This window comes from Tribolium madens, unplaced genomic scaffold (assembly GCF_015345945.1).
Source record: "Tribolium madens isolate multiple individuals breed KSU strain unplaced genomic scaffold, Tmad_KSU_1.1 Scaffold_11;HRSCAF=98;Tcas5.2_LG3b, whole genome shotgun sequence".
NCBI lineage: Eukaryota > Metazoa > Arthropoda > Insecta > Coleoptera > Tenebrionidae > Tribolium > Tribolium madens.
This window is the reverse complement of record NW_025400975.1, coordinates 2,456,905-2,478,724: the sequence shown is the minus strand read 5'-3', so window position 1 is coordinate 2,478,724 and position 21,820 is coordinate 2,456,905. Positions and strand designations below refer to the sequence as shown.

Sequence of the window (21,820 nt, the reverse complement as noted above, 5' to 3'; positions counted from 1 at the left end):
TGCACAAAAGTTCGCGATTTTTTGGTACTAAACTGGGCGAAAATTTGGATTTTTCAAAGAAAGTTTATGAAACAATTTTAATTTTATCATGTTTTGAAGTCATATGAAAACTTTAATCAGCGTTTTTTTTTTGGAGGATACAAAATTGACGAAACCGTCCCTTATCTAACATTAATTTTTCGTGTCTAATTGGAAAAATTAATTTAAATTAATTATTTTTGTGTTTTTTTCAAAGTAAATTTGAATTGAATTAAAACAGCTGAGTTTTTGCATAATCTTGAATTTGAGTGGTTGGACATATTTGTTAATTTATTGGTCCGATTATAAGGACTAATAATAATCATTTCGCCTTCATGTAAAACGGACCAATCAGAACACAACTTAGATTCTTTGACAAGAAAAATGAAAATAATTAAAATTTGTATTAAAAAAATCGGTTTCTTTGAGTTTATTGTGAATACTAAAAATATTAATTAATTTTTTTTTTCTGTCAAATGAAAAAAATCGTTGTTGAATACAGTTTTGCCACAATTTACAAGAAAAAGTAAATTTTTTTAGTACAATTGAAGAATTTTAAATTTTTTCATAAGAAACCCGGCGCCTCCACCAAAATTAACACTTTGTAAATGTTTTTATAAGTCTTCCCATTTTCAGCGACACTGTTGAAAACATAAAAAATTTGTATTCACCTTACTTCCCCTTGGACATCGTCCGAGACTATGTCATGACAGCTTTGGCCGAAGCTGTTGAAACCAACCAAGTGCACAATCGTGACCCAATTGGAGGCTCCAATGAAAATCTATTTCTGTAAAAAAAATTCCCACCAAACTTAACACTTTCTAAATGTAAAATTCCAGACCTTTACTTAAACTAGTCGATCGTTTATTACTAGTCGGAATGCTACGTGACGAAGACATTGCAAAACTCCTCATAATGATTTGTCCCGAAACTTGGGACCCTTCATTCGAAAAGGACGGCAAAGACGAGCACCGCAAAGGTCTCCTCTCGATGAAAATGGCCGAAGGAGCGAAACTACAAATGTGTTACCTCCTTCAACACTTCTGTGATATTCAATTGAGACACAGAGTGGAATCCATCATTGCATTCAGTCATACTTTCGTTGGTGATTTACAATCGGATCAATTACGACGCTACATTGAAATCAAACAATCTGATCTTCCATCTGCTGTGGCAGCAAAGAAAACAAGAGAATTTAGATGTCCACCACGTGAACAAATGAACGCGATTTTATCATTCAAAAACTTGGAGGAGGAAGATAAGGAAAATTGTCCTCTAGGGGAAGAATTATGCGAGAAACTGAACGATTTTCACGGTTTATTGATGAGTCACGTGTCGTTACAAGCCCTCCAAGCGCCTTCAGAAGAAGAAGGTAATGACGTCCAAAAACCGGGACCCTTCAAACGGTTGTATAATTTCATCAACGCTGTGAAAGAACTAGAAGAAGAACCGAAAGAAGAACCCGAACCGGAGAAAAAAACCCCGGAGGAAATCTTCCGGAAGGTTTTAATCTCAACGATTGTGCAATGGGCCGAAGAGGCTCAAATCGAAACCCCCAAACTAGTCCAAGAAATGTTCAGTTTGTTAGTGCGACAGTACGACTCCGTTGGTGAATTAATCCGAGCTTTGCAAAAAACCTACGTCATAAATGCGAAAACCAAGCAAGATGTTGCAGAAATGTGGGTCGGTTTGAGCAAAATCCGGGCTCTTTTACCAGTTCAAATGTCCCAAGAGGAGGAAGAGTTGATGAGGGAACGTTTGTGGAAATTGGTCAATAACCACACTTTTTTCCAACACCCGGACTTGATCCGGGTTTTAAGAATCCACGAAAATGTCATGGCCGTTATGATTAACACTCTTGGTCGCCGCTCACAAGCGCAATCTGACGCCCAAGCACAAGCACAAGCCGCCGAAGGCGACACCACTGTCAAAGAGAAAGACACTTCGCATGAAATGGTCGTGGCGTGTTGTCGCTTTTTGTGTTATTTCTGCAGAACGGGGCGTCAGAATCAGAAAGCTATGTTTGAACATTTTGATTTTTTGCTTGAGAATAGTAATATTTTACTCGCGAGGCCGAGTTTAAGAGGTTCAACGCCGCTAGATGTGGCTTATTCGTCGTTGATGGAAAATACGGAGTTGGCGTTGGCTTTACGTGAACACTATTTAGAGAAAATTGCGATTTATTTGTCACGGTGTGGTTTACAGTCGAATTCGGAACTTGTGGAAAAGGGGTATCCTGATTTGGGGTGGGATCCGGTGGAAGGTGAACGGTATTTGGATTTTCTCAGGTTTTGTGTTTGGGTGAGTGTTTTTTTTTTCACAAAAATGTGGTGTTTTCTAACGTTTAATTACAGGTTAATGGTGAAAGTGTTGAAGAAAATGCTAATTTAGTCATCAGATTGCTTATTAGAAGGCCTGAGTGTTTAGGGCCGGCTTTAAGAGGAGAAGGCGAAGGCTTGCTGCGCGCCATCGTAGATGCAAACAAAGTGAGTTATTTAAATTAAATGGAAAAAATTATGTTCGAAATTGCTTTCTCTATATTTTAATTAATTATTACATAATTACGATTTTCTTGGATGTAGAAATATGTATTTCTTTTATTTTATTTTTTAAATATTTTTTTCACATAAATCTCGTTTTGAACGAAAACTTGCGAAATATTTACGTTTTTGTCTAAAAACCATGATAAGGCACTTGAAAAAGCAAAAATTATGACTTGAATTTGTGTTTTTTAAGCAAAATCTTACAAAGAAGGTAAAGTAACACCATTTTCTAGCAAATTATGTGTTTGACAAAATTTTGCTTAAAAATGAGCCAAATTAAATGAAACAACGAAATAACATCAATTATGATTTCTTTTTAAAATTTTTAGGCACGTGTTGTCCAGATTTTGCAAAATAAATGAGTCTCGGGTTCTAAAACGAAGTAAACAGAGCGAAATGATTTCAATTAGAATCTAATTTGGTACATTTTCAGCCAGTTTTAGCAAAATTTAATTCACAAAAGTGCTTAAACACTAAAAATTTCTCTAAAAATTTTGCTTTTTACTTGAAAAACATGCCAAAACCTTTGATAAATGAAAAAATAATGACTTGACTATGTGTTTTTTTTACAAAATTTCGCAAAAAACTTACAAAAAAGGTAAATAACACTCTTTTTGACCAAATTTTTTGACAAAACTAAATTGAATGAAACAACAAAATAACATCAATTTTGATTGATATATTTTTGTAATTTTTAGGCATGTTTTGCTAAGATGTTGCAAAATAAGTGAGTCTCTGGTTCTAAAATGAAGTAAACAGAGCGAAATAATTTCAATTAGATTCTAATTTGGTACATTTTCAGCCAGTTTTAGCAAAATTAAATTCAAAAAAATGCTTAAACACTAAAAATTTCTCTAAAAATTGGCCGGATTTGGTAAATTTTCAGTTTATTTTTAATGAAATTTTGCTTTTTACTTGAAAAACATGCCAAAACTTTTGATAAATGAAAAAATAATGACTTGACTATGTGTTTTTTTAACAAAATTTCGCAAAAAACTTACAAAAAAGGTCAATAACACTCTTTTTGACCAAATTTTTTGACAAAACTAAATTGAGTGAAACAACAAAATAACATCAATTTTGATTGATATATTTTTGTAATTTTTAGGCATGTTTATGAGTCTTTGGTTAGAAAATGAAGTAAATAAAGCGAAAAAAGCTAAATTAATATCAATTAGAATCTAATTTGGTAAATTTTCAACTAAAAATTTTTTTTAAAAAATTTACATTTATTTCAAAAACGTGCGTAAACATTCTAAAAAGCAAAAATAACACTAATTTTGGTCAGATTTGGTAAATTATCGGTTTGTTTTTTATGAAATTTTGCTTTTACTTGAAAAACATGCCAAAACACTTGATAAAGCTAAAAATAATGACTTGACTTAGTGTTTTTTTGGTTTGTTTTAGCAAGCTTTTGCTTATAAGTGAGATTTTAGTTCTAAAACGTGTCTAAAGACTTAAAAAAAGTAACACCATTTTTGACTAAATTTTGTGTTTCTTGTCTCATTTTTTCACAAAATTTTACTCAAAAGTAGTTAAAAACGAATGAAATAACGTCAATTTTTAGGCATGTTTTGCCAAGATTTTACAAAATAAATGATTTTCTGGTGTGTAAAGTGTAAACGAAGTAAATAGAGTGAAACAAGCCAAAATAGTATTAATTAGAATTTACTTTGGTACATTTTTAGTCAGTTTTAGCAAAATTTAATTCAAAAAGGAACTTAAATACCCTAAAAATTGCAAAAGTAACAGTTATTTTGGCCAGATTTGGTAAATTTTCAGTTTAGTTTTAATAAAATTTTGATTTTTACTTGCAAAACATGCCAGAACCCTTGATAAAGGAAACAATAATGGCTTACTTTGTGTTTTCTTAGCAAAATTTCTCAAAAAAAACTTACAAAAAAGGTAAATAACAACATTTTTGACGAAATTTTGTGTTTTTTAGCAAAAAATTTTGAAAAAACTTTGTATTAATTTTAAAAACGTTATTAAACACTCTAAAAACTGCAAAAGTAACACTAATTTTGAAAAGTTTTGTTAAATTTTTGTTTTTTATTAATGAAATTTTGCTTTTTTACTTGAAAAATATGGTTTGTTTTAGCAAAATCTTGCAAGAAAACCTAAGATTTTATTTTAAAAACGTACCTAAAGTTTCAAGAGAGGTAAGCTAATATCATTTTGGACGAGATTTTGTATTTTTCCGTCTTATTTTTTTGATAAAAATGAGCTAAATAAATCAAATGAAACAAACGAAATAACATCAATTTAGGTCTATTTTTGTAATTTTTAGGCATGTTTTGACATTATCCTCCAAAATAAATGAGTCTCTGGTTCAAAAACGAGCAAAACAAGCTAAAATAATGTCAACTAATATCCACTTTGGTAAATTTTCAGCCAGTTTTAATTAAAATTTCTGAAAAAACCTTGTATTTATGACAAAAATAACATTAATTTTGGAAGTTAATTTTTGTTTTTAACAATAACATTTTTCAAAATAATGACTTTGTGACCTTCTAGAGTGATTTTTTGACTTATTTTTAGAAAAATTGACTTTCTGGCTAAAAATATACCGTTTTTTTTAACTTCTGAAAAAATTTCATATTTATCATATTTTAGGCCTTATTTGCAATAACTTTCACATTCTTTACTTTATTAAGTACGTAACTTAAGAAAATAATATAAAAAATATGATTTCTATGTTATTGTAGCACATTTTTTATATTTTTTATTTTATTATTTCTTACTTATATATTTCTTATATTTACATTAAAATTTAAGGAAAATACAAGAACAATTATTTTTCAGATGTCTGAACGCATTTCCGACCGCCGCAAAATGATGGACGAAGCTGAAGGCACCGTAAACGTCACCCCCTTCACTCACCCTCTCCCCGAAAGTGACGACGATGAAGACTACATCGACACCGGAGCCGCAATTTTGAACTTTTATTGCACTTTAGTCGACCTTTTAGGACGCTGCGCCCCCGATGCAACAGTCATAGAACTTGTAAGCCAGTTAAAATCACAAGAATTTTAAAAAATAAGACACTAATTTAGGGCAAAAACGAGTCACTCCGTGCCCGTGCTATCCTCAGATCTCTAGTCCCACTCGAAGACCTCCAAGGCGTATTAAGTCTCAGATTCACTCTCCAAAACCCAGCTGCTGGCGAAGAGCGACCCAAATCCGATATGCCATCAGGTTTAATTCCAGGACATAAGCAATCCGTTGTACTTTTCTTGGAACGAGTTTACGGGATTGAAACTCAAGAACTGTTCTTTAAATTGCTAGAGGAAGCGTTTTTGCCTGACCTGAGATGTGCCACCATGCTGGATCGGGTAATAATAATAATGGGAACAAATTAACTGCACAATATATTATTTAAACGACAACAAAAATAATAAATGCACAGTAAAATAATTAATGCATAGTGAAATAATAAATGCACAGAAACTAATAATAAATGCTTAGTAAAAATAATACATGCACAGTAACAGTTATTCATTATACAAGACGATAAAGAAATTGTTTATCTACGAGTGAAAAGGTTAAGTCTACGAGTGACGAAGTCACGAATGGACTTTTTTCACTGTAGATAAACACTCTTTATTGTCGTGTAATTTTTCGTTTAATTTTGTACTCACCTACCAGACGATAAAAGACTACTTTATCTACTGAAATTAGTTGATAATAGCACTCTTTAACATTGAGTACAAAATAAAAATAATAAATGCACAGTAAAAATAATAAATGCACCGTAATAGTATATTACATAACGAGCACGGAAAGTGATAAATAACGCTTTTTCATAACGATTTATTTTTTATAATGGATACAAAAAAAAATATGTTGAATGAAAAAATACAAAACATTCGAGTGTGAATTGTACGTTAGATTTCTAACACACAGTGCGAAAACAAATCGCACAGGTTTTTGACCTCGTACGATATTGCCAATTTTCGCGCATATGTAATTGTGCGTTATGATCTACTTTCGTATATGGTCGTAGGAAAAATAATGAATGCACAGTAAAAATAAGAAATGCAAAATAAAGATTTAGTAAATTTTCGGTTTATTTTTAATGAAATTTTACGTTTTACTTGACAAACACGCCAAAATACTTGATAAAGGTAAAAATAATTACTAGACTTAGTGTTTTTTTGGTTTGTTTTAGCAAAATTTTGCAAAAAACTGAGATTTTAGTTCAAAAACGTGTCTAAACACTTATCACTTTTGATCGATATATTTTTGTAACTTTTTGTAGAACGTGCTTATTTTTGAAATAATAAAAATTTTTCACACAATTTTCTCAAAAATGGTTGAAAATTTACCAAATTAGATTCTAATTTATATTAATTTAGCTTGTTTCGCTCTATTTACTTCATTTTCTAACCAAAGATTCATTCAATTTGCAAAATCTTGGCAAAATATGCCTAAAAATTACAAAAATAAATCAAAATTAATGTTATTTCATTTGTTTCATTCGTTTTAACTATTTTTAATGTAAAATTTTGTCAAAAAATGAAACAAGATTTCAGTTCAAAAGGCATGTTTTTGTTAGGCATGTTTTGCCAAGATTTTGCAAAATAAATGAATCTTTGGTTAGAAAATGAAGTAAATAAAGCGTAACAAGCTAAATTAATATCAATTAGAATCTAATCTAATTTTCAACCATTGGGAAAATTTTTTGAAAAAATTCTTCTTATTTCAAAAACGTGCTTAAGCACTCTAAAAATTCAAAAATAACAATAATTTTGGCCAGATTTGTTAAATTTTCGATTTATTTTTTATGAAATTTTGCTTTTACTTGAAAAACATGCCAAAACAGTTGATAAAGGTAAAAATAATGACTTGACTTAGTGTTTTTTTTTTTGGTTTGTTTTAGCAAACTTTTGCAAAAAATTGAGACTAGTTCAAAAAAGACCAAATTTTGTGTTTCCTGTCCCATTTTTTGACAAAATTTTACTCAAAAATAGTTAAAACGAATGAAACAAATGAAATAACATTAATTTTGATTTATTTTTGTAATTTTTAGTCATGTTTTGCCATGATTTCGAAAATAAATGAATTTCTGATTCGTAAATGAAGTAAATAGATTGAAACCAGCCAAAATAATATCAATTAGAATCTAGTTTGGTACATTTTTAGTTATTTCTAAAAGGCGCTTAAATACTCTAAAAATTAGAAAAATAACACTAATTTTGGCCAGATTTGGTAAATTATCAGTTTATTTTTTATGAAATTTTGCTTTTTACCTGAAAAACATGCCAAAACCTTTGATAAAGTAAAAAATACTGACTTGACTCATGCACAGTAAATATAATAAATGCACAGTAAAGACAATGAATGTTTAGCAAAACTTATTAATTAATTAATTAATATTTGCTCATTTACAAACAAAATGTTTCTGAGCAAAATCGCAATACCGCAAAACGTTCAAAAACAAAATTGTGGTATTAGGAGCATAGCAGTGGCGTACGCTGATTAGACTGATTACCATTTGTGCACAGTTTCCAGTCATTGCTAAAATCATTCTTGCGCAGGGGCCCTCGCTAATACATATAACACCCTCCAATAATAACAAATTTTCAATAATATAAAAATAAGTACCAATAATAAATAATATCCTTGCACAGCGGCCATACATTGTTATGTAACTAAGACTGAAAATTCTTTAAATTCTATGTTGTTTTACTAATTTTGATTAAAGTTACTGAGCGTTTATTATTTTTATTCTTCGACACTGTCAAAATTTACGGTTTTTCTCCCGTGTAAGGAAGTTTTGACAACTGTTTGGCATTTCTCAATACGAAACGTCAAATTATTTTTAACAGATTTGAAGCAAGTTTAAGCCTTGTTGAGTCTAAATCGAAGAATAAAATGTTGTATTCAACTCGTTTGAGTGTAAATCGGACGCTTTATTCCACCTCGTGATGGTAAACCAAAAGCGTCCGATTTACACTCAAACTCGTCGAATAAATAACTATTACTGTCATACGAATATATAAATATATATACTGTGCAAATTGTATTTTTTTACTGAACAAATTACAATAAAATACTGTGCGTGCTTTACTTAGCACTTATTATTTTTACTGTGCAAAATATCATATTATACTGATCATTTTTATTTTTTTACTGTGCAAAAATTAGTTAAACATTAATCATTTATCATTTTATACTAATCAAAATTGAATTATTTACTGATCGCTTTATAATAATTACAAATTATTTTTCTAATTTTTTTTTGTAGAATGACGGGAGTGAATCAGACATGGCGTTGAGCATGAACCGCTACATTGGTAATTCAATTTTACCACTTCTTATTCAACACAGTAAATTCTACAGCGAAGCTGAGAATTATGCTTCCCTCCTTGACGCTACTTTACACACAGTTTATCGACTTTCCAAGAACCGGATGCTCACCAAAGGGCAAAGAGAAGCCGTTTCTGATTTCTTAGTGGCTTTGACAAGTGCTCTGCAACCTTCAATGTTACTCAAACTTCTTCGCAAACTCACAGTTGACGTTTCAAACTTATCAGAATACACAACTGTAGCTTTGCGACTTTTGACATTACACTACGACCGATGTGCCAAATATTACGGTTCTAACACCGGGCAAGGCCTCTACGGCGCTGCTAGTGACGAAGAGAAGAGATTAACAATGATGCTCTTCTCCAACATTTTCGATTCTTTGAGTAAAATGGACTACGATCCGGAATTGTTCGGGAAAGCGTTGCCTTGTTTGAGTGCCATTGGGTGTGCTCTTCCACCGGATTATTCCTTGTCGAAGAATTATGATGATGAGTGGTATGCGAACAAATCGGCCAAGACTGGCCCCGATGGCCCTTATAATCCACAACCGATTAATACATCATCAGTGGCTCTTAATAATGACTTGAATAGTATTGTGCAACAGTTTTCCGAACATTATCACGATGCTTGGGCTTCGAGGAAGTTGGAAAATGGGTGGCAATATGGCGAGACTTGGTCTGATAGCAATAAAACGCATCCGAGGCTAAAACCCTACTCCATGCTAAATGATTACGTAAGAAAAAAAGAACACAAAAGCAAAAAAACTTGAATTTTTTACAAAAAAAATAAATGATTTTTTTCTAAAACTATTTTCAGCAGACAAAAAGTGTTGTAAGCTGTGAAATTTGGGTAAATTTTGAATTTTACTTAGTGCTTTATTAGTACCTTACAACACTGGAACAAAATATTGAATTTTTTCTTGAATTATTTGTCCAATAATTGAATACTTATCGTGGAATTTATACACTTTAAAGTGTTTCATATCTTAATTTTGGCGTCAAATAAAAAAATAATTAGAAAACAACGTAATGTTTTAATAGTACTTCATCGTTTATAAAAAAAGCTGTTTATGAAAATCTTGAAAAAAACTGAGATTTTAGTTCTAAAAAAGTGCCTAAGGACTTAAAAAAGACAAAATTTTGCGCTTTTTTTTTGATTAAATTTTAATCAAAAACAAACTAAATAGAATGAAAAAGACGAAATATCATCAATTTAGGTCCATTTTTGTAATTTTTAGACATATTTTGACATTATCCTGTAAATTATATAAGTCTATGCTTCGAAAACGAAGTAAACAAAACAAACAACTTACATGATATCAATTAGAATCTAATTTTGTAAATTTTCAACCACTTTCAGCAAAAAGTTTTGAAAAAACTTTGGTAGGTATTTATTTCAAAAAGGTGCTTAAACACACTAAAAATTACAAAAATAAGGCTAATTTTGGTCAGATTTGATAAATTTTTGGATTATTTTTAATGAAATTTTGTTTTTTACTTAAAAATATGCCGAAAGCCTTGATAAAAGCAGTGTTTTTTTAGCAAAATTTGACAAAAAAGGTAAATAACACCATTTTTTACCAAATTTTGTGTTTTTTAGCAAATTTTTTGACAAAATTTTGTCCAAATTTTTAAAAACAAGCTAAATTGAATGAAACAACGAAATAACATTAATTTTGATTTATTAAAAAAAAATTTAGTCACGTATTGCTAAGATTTTGCAAAATAAATGAGTCTCTGATTTGAAAACGAAGGTAAATAGAGCAAAACAAGCTAAACTTATATCAATTAGAATCTAATTTGATACAATTTCAGCCAGTTTTAGCAAAATTTATTTCAAAAAGATGCTTAAACACTCTAAAATTTGCAAAAATAACACTAATTTTGGCCAGATTTGGTAAATTTTCAGTTTACTTTTAATAGAATCTTGCTTTTTACTTGAAAAACATGCCAAAACACTTGTTCAAGGTAAAAATAGCGACTTGACTTGGTGCTTTTTTGGTTTATTTTAGCAAAAAAACAGATTGTAGTTCAAAAACGTGCCTAAAGACTTAAAAATGGTAAAGAAAGACAATTTTTGACCAAATTTTGTGTTTTTCATCTTATCTTTTGACAAAATTTTACTCAAAAACGAGCTAATCAAAGGAAATAAGTAAACGAAATAACATCAATTTAGGTCTATTTTTGTAAAAAAATCTGAAATGAAAATAGAATTTTTTTCATTTTACTTAGTGCTTCGTTGGTAAGTACTTTACAAAACTGAGACAAAAGAATTTTTTTTTCCAAATTATTTCCCAAATTGAAATACTAATCGAGGTACTTGGATTTATTTGATTTTATTTAGTGTTTCAATAGTACTTTATGGTTTATAAAAAAGCTGATTTTCTTAATAAAAATATTCTCTGCGGATTTTACTTACCTACTGATCTTGATTCAATAAAGAAAACAATTTATTTGCAAACGCCAGAAAAATGTCTCTTTTATGACTAAACTCTAAAGTGTTTTTACTTTTACCTGTCATTTACTATTACATTCACCATTCTTGTCTTTTTTGCTGTTTTAGCAATTTCTGGAGAGAGCTATTGTAAATTATCAGCATTCGACGCTTTGCACTACTAACTGCACTAGCCACTTTTATTTCTAATAACATACAGGGTGCGCCAGAACTCGCTCCCCAGAGAAAAATTTCAAATAAGACACCAGGATCATGGAAAAAAAAATGTTTAAAAAATTCTCTGTCAAAAAATTTTGACATTTATTTTTTTCCTCTTCTAATAACCTGTAGCACTTTGAAACTAGCAAAGCATTAAATAAAATTCCACCATTGGTACTTCAAGTAGTTTTTCGTTGAAAATGTTTTTAGATAAATAAAAATTTTTTTATAAACGATCCGCTATCACTGAAACTTGAAATATTGACGGATCGTTTATAAAAAAACTGATTTTCTGTATAAAAATGTTATTTGCGAGTGTTTCGTCGGTACTTCACAGTGCTTCATGTCCCAGAATTCGCAAATAGTTTAGATAAGTGTGCTTCATGTTTCAGTGTCATTGAATTTTTATCAAAAAGCAGAATAAAATCCGATAACATTTAAGCACTTTGAAACACTAATATGTAAAGCAATAAATAGAAATAATATCGCACCAAGTGCTTCGTTGAAAATGTTTTTAGAAAAAAATCATCCTTTTTATAAACCGAAACTGAACTACACCTAGTGGAGCAAAAAATTCAAGATTTTCAGTTGTATTGCTTATAATTTTTTCGCCACGCTAATTACTGTCAAGTGCTTCATCCGTTTTTCTTGTTAACATTTTTAGGAGAAAGAGCGGTACAAAGAGCCAGTTCGTGAGTCTTTGAAAGCATTGTTGGCCATTGGTTGGTCTGTTGAGCATTCAGAAGTGGATCATCCTTCAACCAATCGCAACTCAGTCCATCGCCAATCAGGCGAAGGCTCATCACCATTCAACTACAATCCCCATCCAGTCGATATGACCAACCTAACACTTTCAAGAGAAATGCAAAACATGGCTGAGCGACTTGCTGAAAACGCTCATGATATTTGGGCCAAAAAGAAGAAAGAAGAATTGAACACTTGTGGTGGAGGCATTCATCCACAACTAGTCCCTTATGACCTTTTAACTGATAAGGAAAAACGCAAGGATAGAGAGCGTTCGCAAGAGTTCCTCAAGTATTTGCAATATCAAGGTTATAAACTACACAAGTGAGTTGTTAAAATTTAACAAATTTGCAACTAGCTGAAATTTTTGAAGGCCCATTCGTGCTGGTCAAGGCGAAACTGAGCAAACCACAGCTGGAGCTTCAATCGAGTTGCGTTTTGCGTACAGTTTACTAGAGAAACTGATCCAATACGCCGATAGAGCCACAATTAACATGAAATTACTGAAACCTTCATCCACTTTTAGTCGCAGATCTTCGTACAAAACCTCATCTCGGGATATAAAATTCTTCTCGAAAGTTGTACTACCGCTGATGGAAAAATACTTCTCCACTCATCGCAACTATTTCATTGCTATTGCAACAGCTACGAATAATGTCGGTGCAGCGAGTTTGAAAGAGAAGGAAATGGTGGCATCGCTGTTTTGTAAATTAGCGAGTTTGTTGCGTTCCAAACTGACTGCTTTTGGGGCCGATGTCAGGATTACTGTTAGGTGTTTGCAAGTTTTAGTCAAGGGAATTGATGCCAAGTCGTTGGTGAAAAATTGTCCCGAATTTATTCGCACGTCTATGTTGACGTTCTTTAATAACACTGCTGATGATTTGGGACATACCATTTTTAATCTACAAGAGGGGAAGTACAGCCATTTGCGTGGGACGCATTTGAAGACTTCCACGTCTCTGTTTTATGTCAATACAGTGATTATTCCCATTTTGACAGCTATGTTCGACCATCTTGCCAATTGTGAATATGGAAGTGACCTGCTACGTGAGTTTCTCTCATAATTTTTGTTTTATTCTAGTAAAAAAGAGCTTTTGATTTATTACTGAACTTATCCTGGAAAACTCAAAATATTTCTTTGAACGTTGGAGATTTTTTGATTTTTGTCGAGATTTTGGTCGCTTTCTGGTATCCGGAGCTAATAACTCCAAAATTATTGACATTAGCCTTTTGTATTTGGAATCGTTGGAAAGAAAATTTAATATTCTATCATATACAAAATCACTAATTATGCAGTTTTCTCGACACCAATCGATTTCCCGGAGCACTTTACATATGTCTACGTCAAAACATTATAACCTTCGAAATACAGTTTTGTCACTTTTTCAAGATACATAAAAAAAAGTAAAAATTTGGGAAACAGTTGCATCCATCGTAATTTTTGTGTTTTTTTACTTTTATACGTTAGAGATTACCTTACAAAGAAGCGATCCATCAATAAAATTAACTTGGAAAAGCCATAATTTCGATTATTAAGTTTGGGGTAGAATTTAAACCCGAGATAAATTCCCGCTTTACTACGTAACTATCCCAAAAGCACTGACAACTGACAGTGACAAGTGGAATAATATGGCGGATGTTTAATCACAACGTTTAAATGTACTAATTTTTGGTATCATAATTATTATTGTATACACAGAACACAGAAATTAAAATAAACAAACACCAAAATATAACCTTAAAACAGATCTGCAATCTGCATTACCGACATTCAAACAGCCAATGAGCGCAAAGCTGGATTATTACATACCTCACACCAAATAAAACACGCGCGTTTTGAATTTATTTCATTTTGCGAGTTTTTGATATATTTTTTTTGTACTAAAATTAAGATTTCAAAAAAAAACATGGGTCAATTATTTTTAAGAAAAATTCAGAATATGCAATAAAAAAATATGTGCAACGACCCCATTGCCAAATTAGTTTTTTCGAAGCCAATAAGAGAAACAAACTGAAATTTAAAATTATAATTCTTATTTTTCATCACTAAAACGATTTATAGTTTCAAATTTTTATTGTCCATTGAAGAATTAAATTTAAATAATTTCTGCGTTCATTTGTACAAATTGTTGAAATATTGTCAATTTGTTAGTCACAGTAATTTTTTATCGCTAACTGGGAACACACTTTTCAATGCACAAAAGTTCGCGATTTTTCGGTACTAGACTGGGAAAAAATTTGGATTTTTCAAAGAAAGTTTAGGAAACAAATTTAATTTTATCATTTTTTGAAGTCATGAAAACTTTAATCTGCGTTTTTTGGAGCCCATTGATGATACAAAATTGTCAAAATAGTCCCTTATCTAACTTTATTTTTCGTGTCTAATTGGAAAAATCTATTAAAATTCATGATTTTTGCGTCTTTTCAAAGCAAATTTGAATTGAATTAAAACATTTTTTTGGACACATTTGTTAATTTATTGGTGCGATTACAAATTAATCATTTTACATTTACGTACCTACCTAATTACCGCTATGGTGAGAACAAACCGGTTTTTATTTCTTATTGGCCAAAATCCGACAAAAAATAACTCCACCCACTTAAAAAATCGTGAATTCAGAATTGAATTATTATAACAAATCAGCTTATCTTACTTTAATTAAATCTAATTTTTGTTTCAAAAAGTTAAATCGACTTCTTTGATTTTATTCATTATCTATTCAGAAAATGATTGTTTCAATAATAAACGTTAATTACGATAAATAGTTATAGAAATTGCTGATGAATTCAAAAATATCCAAAATCTCTCGGGCTTTTTGTCTATCTCATTTAGTTAAAGTAAAGATTGTCAAAATTATAAAACTTTTTATTTTAGTCGATGAAATTCAAGTTGCCTCGTACAAGATTTTGCAAGCTTTGTACACTTTGGGCACTGATACGACCCTCACCCATGATCGAAAATACCTCAAGACTGAAATCGAAAAGTACAAACCAGCCTTAGGTTCCTGTTTAGGTGCCTTCAGTTCCACTTTCCCAGTTGCATTCTTAGAACCTCATCTCAATAAAAACAACCAATTTTCTCTCCTAAATCGTATCGCTGATCATTCACTAGAGGCCCAAGGTAGACAAAATTAAATAAAAAAAAATCGAAACTAAATTGTTTTGTAGATATTATGGCGAAAATGGAGGGCTCGATGCCCACACTTGAGACGATTTTATCAGAAGTTGACCAGTTTGTCGAAAGTGAAAAGACATACTCTGATGCTCCTCATATTATCGATGTTATAATGCCGATGTTATGCTCGTATTTACCGTTTTGGTGGTCTCAAGGCCCCGACAATGTCAGTCCTACTGGAGGGTAAAGTTTAGATTTTTGTGACCCAAAACGTTAATTTTTGGGTTTTAGTACCCACGTGTCGATGGTAACAGCAGAACACATGAATCATTTACTGAAAAATGTTTTAAAATTGATTAAGAAAAACATCGGTAATGAAACAGCACCATGGATGACACGTATCGCTGCATACACTCAACAAATTATCATCAACAGTAGTGAAGAACTGCTTCGGGACCCATTCTTGCCCTTAGCTGAGCGTGTGAAGAAACGAACTGAAACTATGTTTCACAAAGAAGAAAGTTTGAGAGGTTTTATTAAAAGCTCTTCAGATGATACATCACAGGTAAGAAAAAACAACATTTCATGAAACCCCACATTAGAAGTATTGGAAGTTCTAACAGTGATATTTATAGCTATAATCGGTTAGGTTTTTTTGAATCAAAGTATTTTCAAGATGGCGGCACTTTCTGTTACACCGGACATGGATATCAACTTTGTTATTTTAAATAGAAGGTTATGTTTTTTATTGCGTTTTTGGATTACTCAAGCGATTTTGAGAGAGTTTTTATCAGACTGTCCTATTCCTAAAATTAACCGTTTTTGAAATGTTTAGACTTTTTTTAATTTCTTTTAATTTGCATCTTTCTCTCTAAAAATCGATAACTCTACCATTTTTAATTATTTTGAAATCGTATTTGGTCATATGAAAAAAAAAAGGTTAGATCTTTTCTTTCGTGTATTTATAATTGGAAAAATAATTAACTAACCTCCAAAATTTAAGGTTACGTTTGGGAAACTTCAAATACCCGTAACTAAATTTTTTCAAATAGAAGGCCACAATTTTTTTTTACTAAATTAAAGAGAATTTAATTCTGCATCGATCTGTATCAACATTTCCTATACCTAAATTTTATGATTTCGAAGTTATTTTCATATTTTTCTTTCAAATCCAAAAAAAAAATTTAAAAGGTCTAAATAGAGATTTCGAAAACGGTTAAACTTCGGTATAGTGAAGGCTAATCAAAACTCTCTCAAAATTACTTGAGTAATCCAAAAACGCAATAAAAACATAACTTTCTATTTAAAATAGCAAAGTTGATATCCTTTTCCGGTGTAACAGGAAGTGCCGCCATCTTGAAAGTATTTTCATTGCGCAGAACTTAACCGATTATAGTTATAAACACAATTTTAGATAACTATCATTGTTAGAACTCCCAATACTTCTAATGTGGGGTTTAGCCGGAACAGCCTGTATAATAAAAAACTTGTAGATTGAAACTCAAATTCAAGAAGACTGGCATCTTCTAGTTAGAGATATTTATGCCTTCTATCCTCTCCTAATCAAATACGTTGACTTGCAAAGAAATCATTGGTTGAGGCATAATATCGCCGAAGCTGAAGACTTGTACAATCATGTAGCCGACATTTTCAATATTTGGTCAAAATCACAATATTTTCTACGAGAAGAACAAAACTTTATTTCTGCGAATGAAATTGACAACATGGTTTTGATAATGCCGACGGCTACGAGGAGACCGGTTGTGACCGATGGGACGCAACAAACCGGAGGCAAGGTTTGTATTTTACTTGAAAAAATGTATACAATTAATTCCAATTACAAGAAAAATCCATCGGAATTCCAGTAATTCCAAAAAATTCCACCGAAATTTCAGTAATTAATTCCTGTAATTCCAAAATAATTCTCGTAACCTGTTACATTTTACAAAATGCATAAAAAAGTAAAAATTTATAAAATGGCGAAATTAGTTTTTTCGAAGCCAAGAAAGAAACGAATTCAAATTCAAAAATATAGTCGTCCTTATTTTTTAATTCATAAAATGATTTATAATTTCAAATTTTTATTCCTAAAGAAGAGTTAATTTTAAACTCATCATTTCTGCGATCATTTGTACAAATTGTTGAAATATTGTCAATTTGTTGGTCACAGTAATTTTTTTTCGCCAAATGAAAACACACTTTTCAATGTCTGCGATTTTTTGGTTACTAAACTAGGAAAAAATTGAATTTTTCAAAGAAAGTTTGGCAGAATTTTATCATTTTTTGAAGTCATGTGAAAACTTTAATCTTTTTTTGAAGCCCTTTGAGGTTACAAAATTGACGAAATAGTCTCTTATCTAACTTTAATTTTTCATTGCCGATTGGAAAAATTAATTTAAATTCTATATTTTTGTGTCTTTTTCAAAGCAAATTTGAATTGAAAAAAAAAACAATTTTTTTTTATGGTCAATCGGTGAGATTTTTGCATAATTTTAATTTGATTGGTTGGATACATTTGTTAATTTATTGGTGCGATTACAAGGGCCAATAATAATCATTTCACATTCACGTAATTATCAGAAATTATCATTATCGTGAGAACAAACCGGTTTTTATTTCTTATTAGCCAAAAACCGATGAAAACCTAAAAACGGTGAGTAACTTCACCCAATTAAAAAATCGTCACTTCTTTTTTTTTGTCAAAAACTAAAATTGCTTCCCTAGCCGAAAGTATAATTCCAATCGACCCCGGGTTTTCACCATTCGATAAGACAGTTTTTTTAATTTTTCCGTAGATCTTACAATGTTTTCAAAAAACGCGAAATCTAATTTTTAACTTGTTTGCAGTTTTTGATTTTTTCTGGGTAGATTTAGGATCATTTTTTTGTATAATGGAAAATTAAAAGTGCTTTCCAAAAGGGCCTACGCCAAATAGTTAGAAAATCCGCTGTGGGTAGCAAAAATCGGTCAAAATTTTGAAAAAATTAAAACTTAAAAATCGGCCTAAATGACGTTTTTCACACTTGGAGAGGTGCTAGGGGCTAAACAATGCATAACACATGTTCTTGGGCGGTGTTTGCAAAATCGATTTTTTGCTTGAAAATGTCAAATAACGTTGAAAAAAAACGAAATGCAGTTTTCTAGAAGCAAAATCGCGTGAGAAACACAATTATGTGAATTAAAATATTCTAGGACTCGTAGTTTCCCTATTATTGGTCAATATTTTATTTCCGGGTGTAGTCCGGAGGCAAGTTTTTGGAAAAAGTGTCCAACGGTACCAAGCATAAGAGCTGACGCTAAATAGTTTTGGAGTTGTGGACGAAAATTGACTCCGGGTACCTACTGAAAAACCTGTAATTCCAAATAAATTCAGTAATTTACAAATAATTTCAAGTAATTTTGTTTGAATTCCAAAAATTCAAGAGTTAACGGCCCCTTGAATTTTTTTGCATAGTAATTATGAAAGTTGAATTTTCATTACGATTAATCGTAAGTATAGAAGGTTATACTTTTTTAAACGTTTTGTATTGTTATATTTCTATAGTTATTTCTATAGTTTCTATAGAGTTCGTTACAAAGAGCTCGCGATACATTACAATTTGATTTATCAAATTGAACTAAATAATGTTAAATCATCTTTTTTAAATAATTTTGAGTTATTCGTTAGAAAAAACTTTGTACCTAACTCTTTCGGAAAGAAATTTCCCGCATTCGCACTAAATGCGAACAAACAATAAAGTGCTCATGCGGGAAAATTATCTTTCCGAATTCGTTAAGTAAATAACTATTTCAATCTTGTAGAAAAAGAAGAAGCATCGTGATAAGAAGCGCGACAAAGACAAGGAAATCCAAGCCTCCTTGATGGTGGCTTGCTTGAAACGTTTACTACCAGTAGGTTTGAACTTGTTTGCTGGACGTGAACAAGAACTGGTCCAACATTGCAAAGATCGTTTCTTGAAGAAAGCCCCAGAGTATGACATCATTGAATTTGCAAAAACTCAGCTCACTTTGCCTGATAAAATCGATCCAGCTGATGAAATGTCCTGGCAGCATTATTTGTACAGTCAATTGGGGAGCAAAAAGAGTGCTGCTGTGGGAATGGTCGACAACAACGGCAAAAATCTACTAGAAGAGACAGTTGATAGAATTGTTGCAATGAGTAAAGTCCTCTACGGGTTGCACATGGTGAGTTAGAAGTTCAAGGACAAGACACACTCACTTAGGTTTTAATCAACACATTTCTAGTTTTTCATAAATTTTTGTTTATATTGTTTTAATTAGTTCTTTGGTTTGCGCGCTAGATCGATCACCCACAACAACAACAAAAAGGTGTTTACCATAGTGTGGTCTCGACTCAAAGGAAACGTGCTGTACTTTCTTGTTTCCGGCAAGCTTCCTTGCACAGTTTACCAAGGTTTGCGTTTCTGTTTTGTAACACAAAAAAAAATTGTTTGGTGTTAATTGTGTATTAATCATTTGTACTAACAGGCGTGTAAACCGAAATCTAACAGAAATAATTGGAAAAAAATCCTGGGGGCTGCACGGAAAAGGGCAGCACTTGCCTGTCTTAGGTGTCGCCCCTTGTACAAACACAGCAGGTTTGTTTGTTTTCTTCTACTAACTTAACAATTTTTTACAACAAAACAACAAAAATCTAATTGAAATTTTCGTGGTAGACATCGAGCTATAAATATTTTCATCCGGTCCTACTACGAATTGTGGTTGCAAGACGAAAATGTTGGCCAAGAAGTTATGATTGAGGATCTCACTCAAAGTTTTGAGGATTCGGAACTTAAGAAGAAAGATGTTGAGGAGGAAGAAAGCAAACCGGATCCTCTTACCCAACTTGTGACTACTTTCTGTCGAGGAGCTATGACTGAGCGTTCTGGGGCTTTACAGGTTTGTTGAAAAATAAAAAAAAACAACCAAAATTCAAGAAAAATTAAAAAATTAAAACTAAAATGATTTCGCAAAACAATGAGTAAAGACGAAAAAGTAAAAAATAAAAATATACAGGGAGTTCCGTTTTTATTGTTACAAATTTGAACAGGCAAAAAAATATTCAATTTTAAGACAAAAGTTTCCTATAAACATGTATCAAAAAATGTTTTATAAAGGAGCTAATTTACTAATTTTTGGTCCATTTGGGTGAAATTTTACTTGAAAAATGCAAAAATAATTTCGTTTTCGACCCCTAATTTGGCTATTTTAGCAAAATTTTGTGAAAAAAATCACTTTTTATTCACTTAAAAATAGATAGATATAATTTTTTGCCTCATTAATTTTTGGGCATGTTTTCATTAAAAACAATTAAGATTTTTACTCACAAATAGGCAAAAAACACCATTTTCTATCTAATTAGGAGATTTCTCGGCTTGCTTGAGCAAAATGTCGCAAAGAAAAAGTGCATTTTTAACTGTAAAACTCAAAAATAATGTTATTTTCGACCAAATTTGGTCATTTTTCGGCAAATTTTGCAAAATCCTAAAAAAAACAGCTTTCAACTCAAAAACATGTTAAACGCTTTAAAAGGTGGTTTTTTTCCTTGTGAATGAAATTTTTTGAAAGAAATTAGGTTTTTACGTCACCAGTGAAACAGACCAAAATAGAACGGCAATTTGAATCTAGTTTGGTGATTTTGTGGCTTATTTTAGCGAAATTTTGCAAAAAAAGAAGTTTTTAGCTGAAAAACAGTCTTTTACTCTCGAAAATTAATCAATCTCTAAAACAAAAATTAAAACGAATTAACAAATAAACTCTAGCGCCAAAAATAGCATAATTTTTGGTCTAATTCGGTAATTTTTGGACCTTTTTGAGCAAAATTTTATACTAAGAAGGTTCAAAAATAATTGAAACGGCAAAAATATTATCAATTTCAATTTATTTCAATTTCAAAAAAACTCAGTTTATTAGCTCAAAAATGTATTTAACTGCTTAAAAAAACGAAAATAGCACAATTTTTTTCGACTGTTTGGACAAAATTTTCCAAAAAAGTTTCTGACTGACGAACTTTCTTAAACGCTTGAGAAAGTGAAAAATAACATCATTTTCGATTTAATTTTGTAATTTTTTTGTTTTGTCTCGATGAAGTCTTAATCAAAATTTGAGTTTTTATCTTAAAAACATGGTAAAACGTTTAAAGAAGTACAACCAAATTTGCCCATTTTTTTCGGTAAAAAACACAACAAAACAACTGTAACATAAATATTATAAAAATCTTTTAAAAAACAGCTTTTAACTAAAAAATATGTTAAACGTTTTAAAAGGTGCACTAACTCGTTTTGCTTGTGAATAAAAATTGTGAAAAAAAGTAGGTTTTTAGGTCATCAAACTAAATCCAGTGAAACAAACGAAAATAGAACGGTAATTTGAATCTAGTTTAGTGATTTTGTAGCCTATTTTAGAGAAATTTTGCGAAAAAAAGAAGTTTTTAGCT

The 21,820-nt window shown here is 31.1% G+C and overlaps 1 protein-coding gene across 4 annotated transcripts in view; it reads left to right on the top strand.

Moving 5' to 3' along the window:
• Positions 1 to 21,820, top strand: part of LOC123015527 (ryanodine receptor) — a 64,881-nt gene that overhangs the window by 32,685 nt on the left and 10,376 nt on the right. For all 4 annotated transcript variants that reach the window (XM_044415299.1, XM_044415308.1, XM_044415316.1 and 1 more), the window contains 15 exons: positions 655 to 807; positions 858 to 2,319; positions 2,373 to 2,504; positions 5,367 to 5,567; positions 5,618 to 5,896; positions 8,812 to 9,606; positions 12,190 to 12,593; positions 12,643 to 13,316; positions 15,145 to 15,390; positions 15,438 to 15,627; positions 15,676 to 15,949; positions 16,878 to 17,180; positions 19,186 to 19,569; positions 19,686 to 19,798; positions 20,061 to 20,283. In XM_044415299.1, coding sequence (XP_044271234.1) covers positions 655 to 807; positions 858 to 2,319; positions 2,373 to 2,504; positions 5,367 to 5,567; positions 5,618 to 5,896; positions 8,812 to 9,606; positions 12,190 to 12,593; positions 12,643 to 13,316; positions 15,145 to 15,390; positions 15,438 to 15,627; positions 15,676 to 15,949; positions 16,878 to 17,180; positions 19,186 to 19,569; positions 19,686 to 19,798; positions 20,061 to 20,283 — 5,833 coding nt within the window. The remainder of the gene's footprint in view (positions 1 to 654; positions 808 to 857; positions 2,320 to 2,372; positions 2,505 to 5,366; positions 5,568 to 5,617; positions 5,897 to 8,811; positions 9,607 to 12,189; positions 12,594 to 12,642; positions 13,317 to 15,144; positions 15,391 to 15,437; positions 15,628 to 15,675; positions 15,950 to 16,877; positions 17,181 to 19,185; positions 19,570 to 19,685; positions 19,799 to 20,060; positions 20,284 to 21,820) is intronic.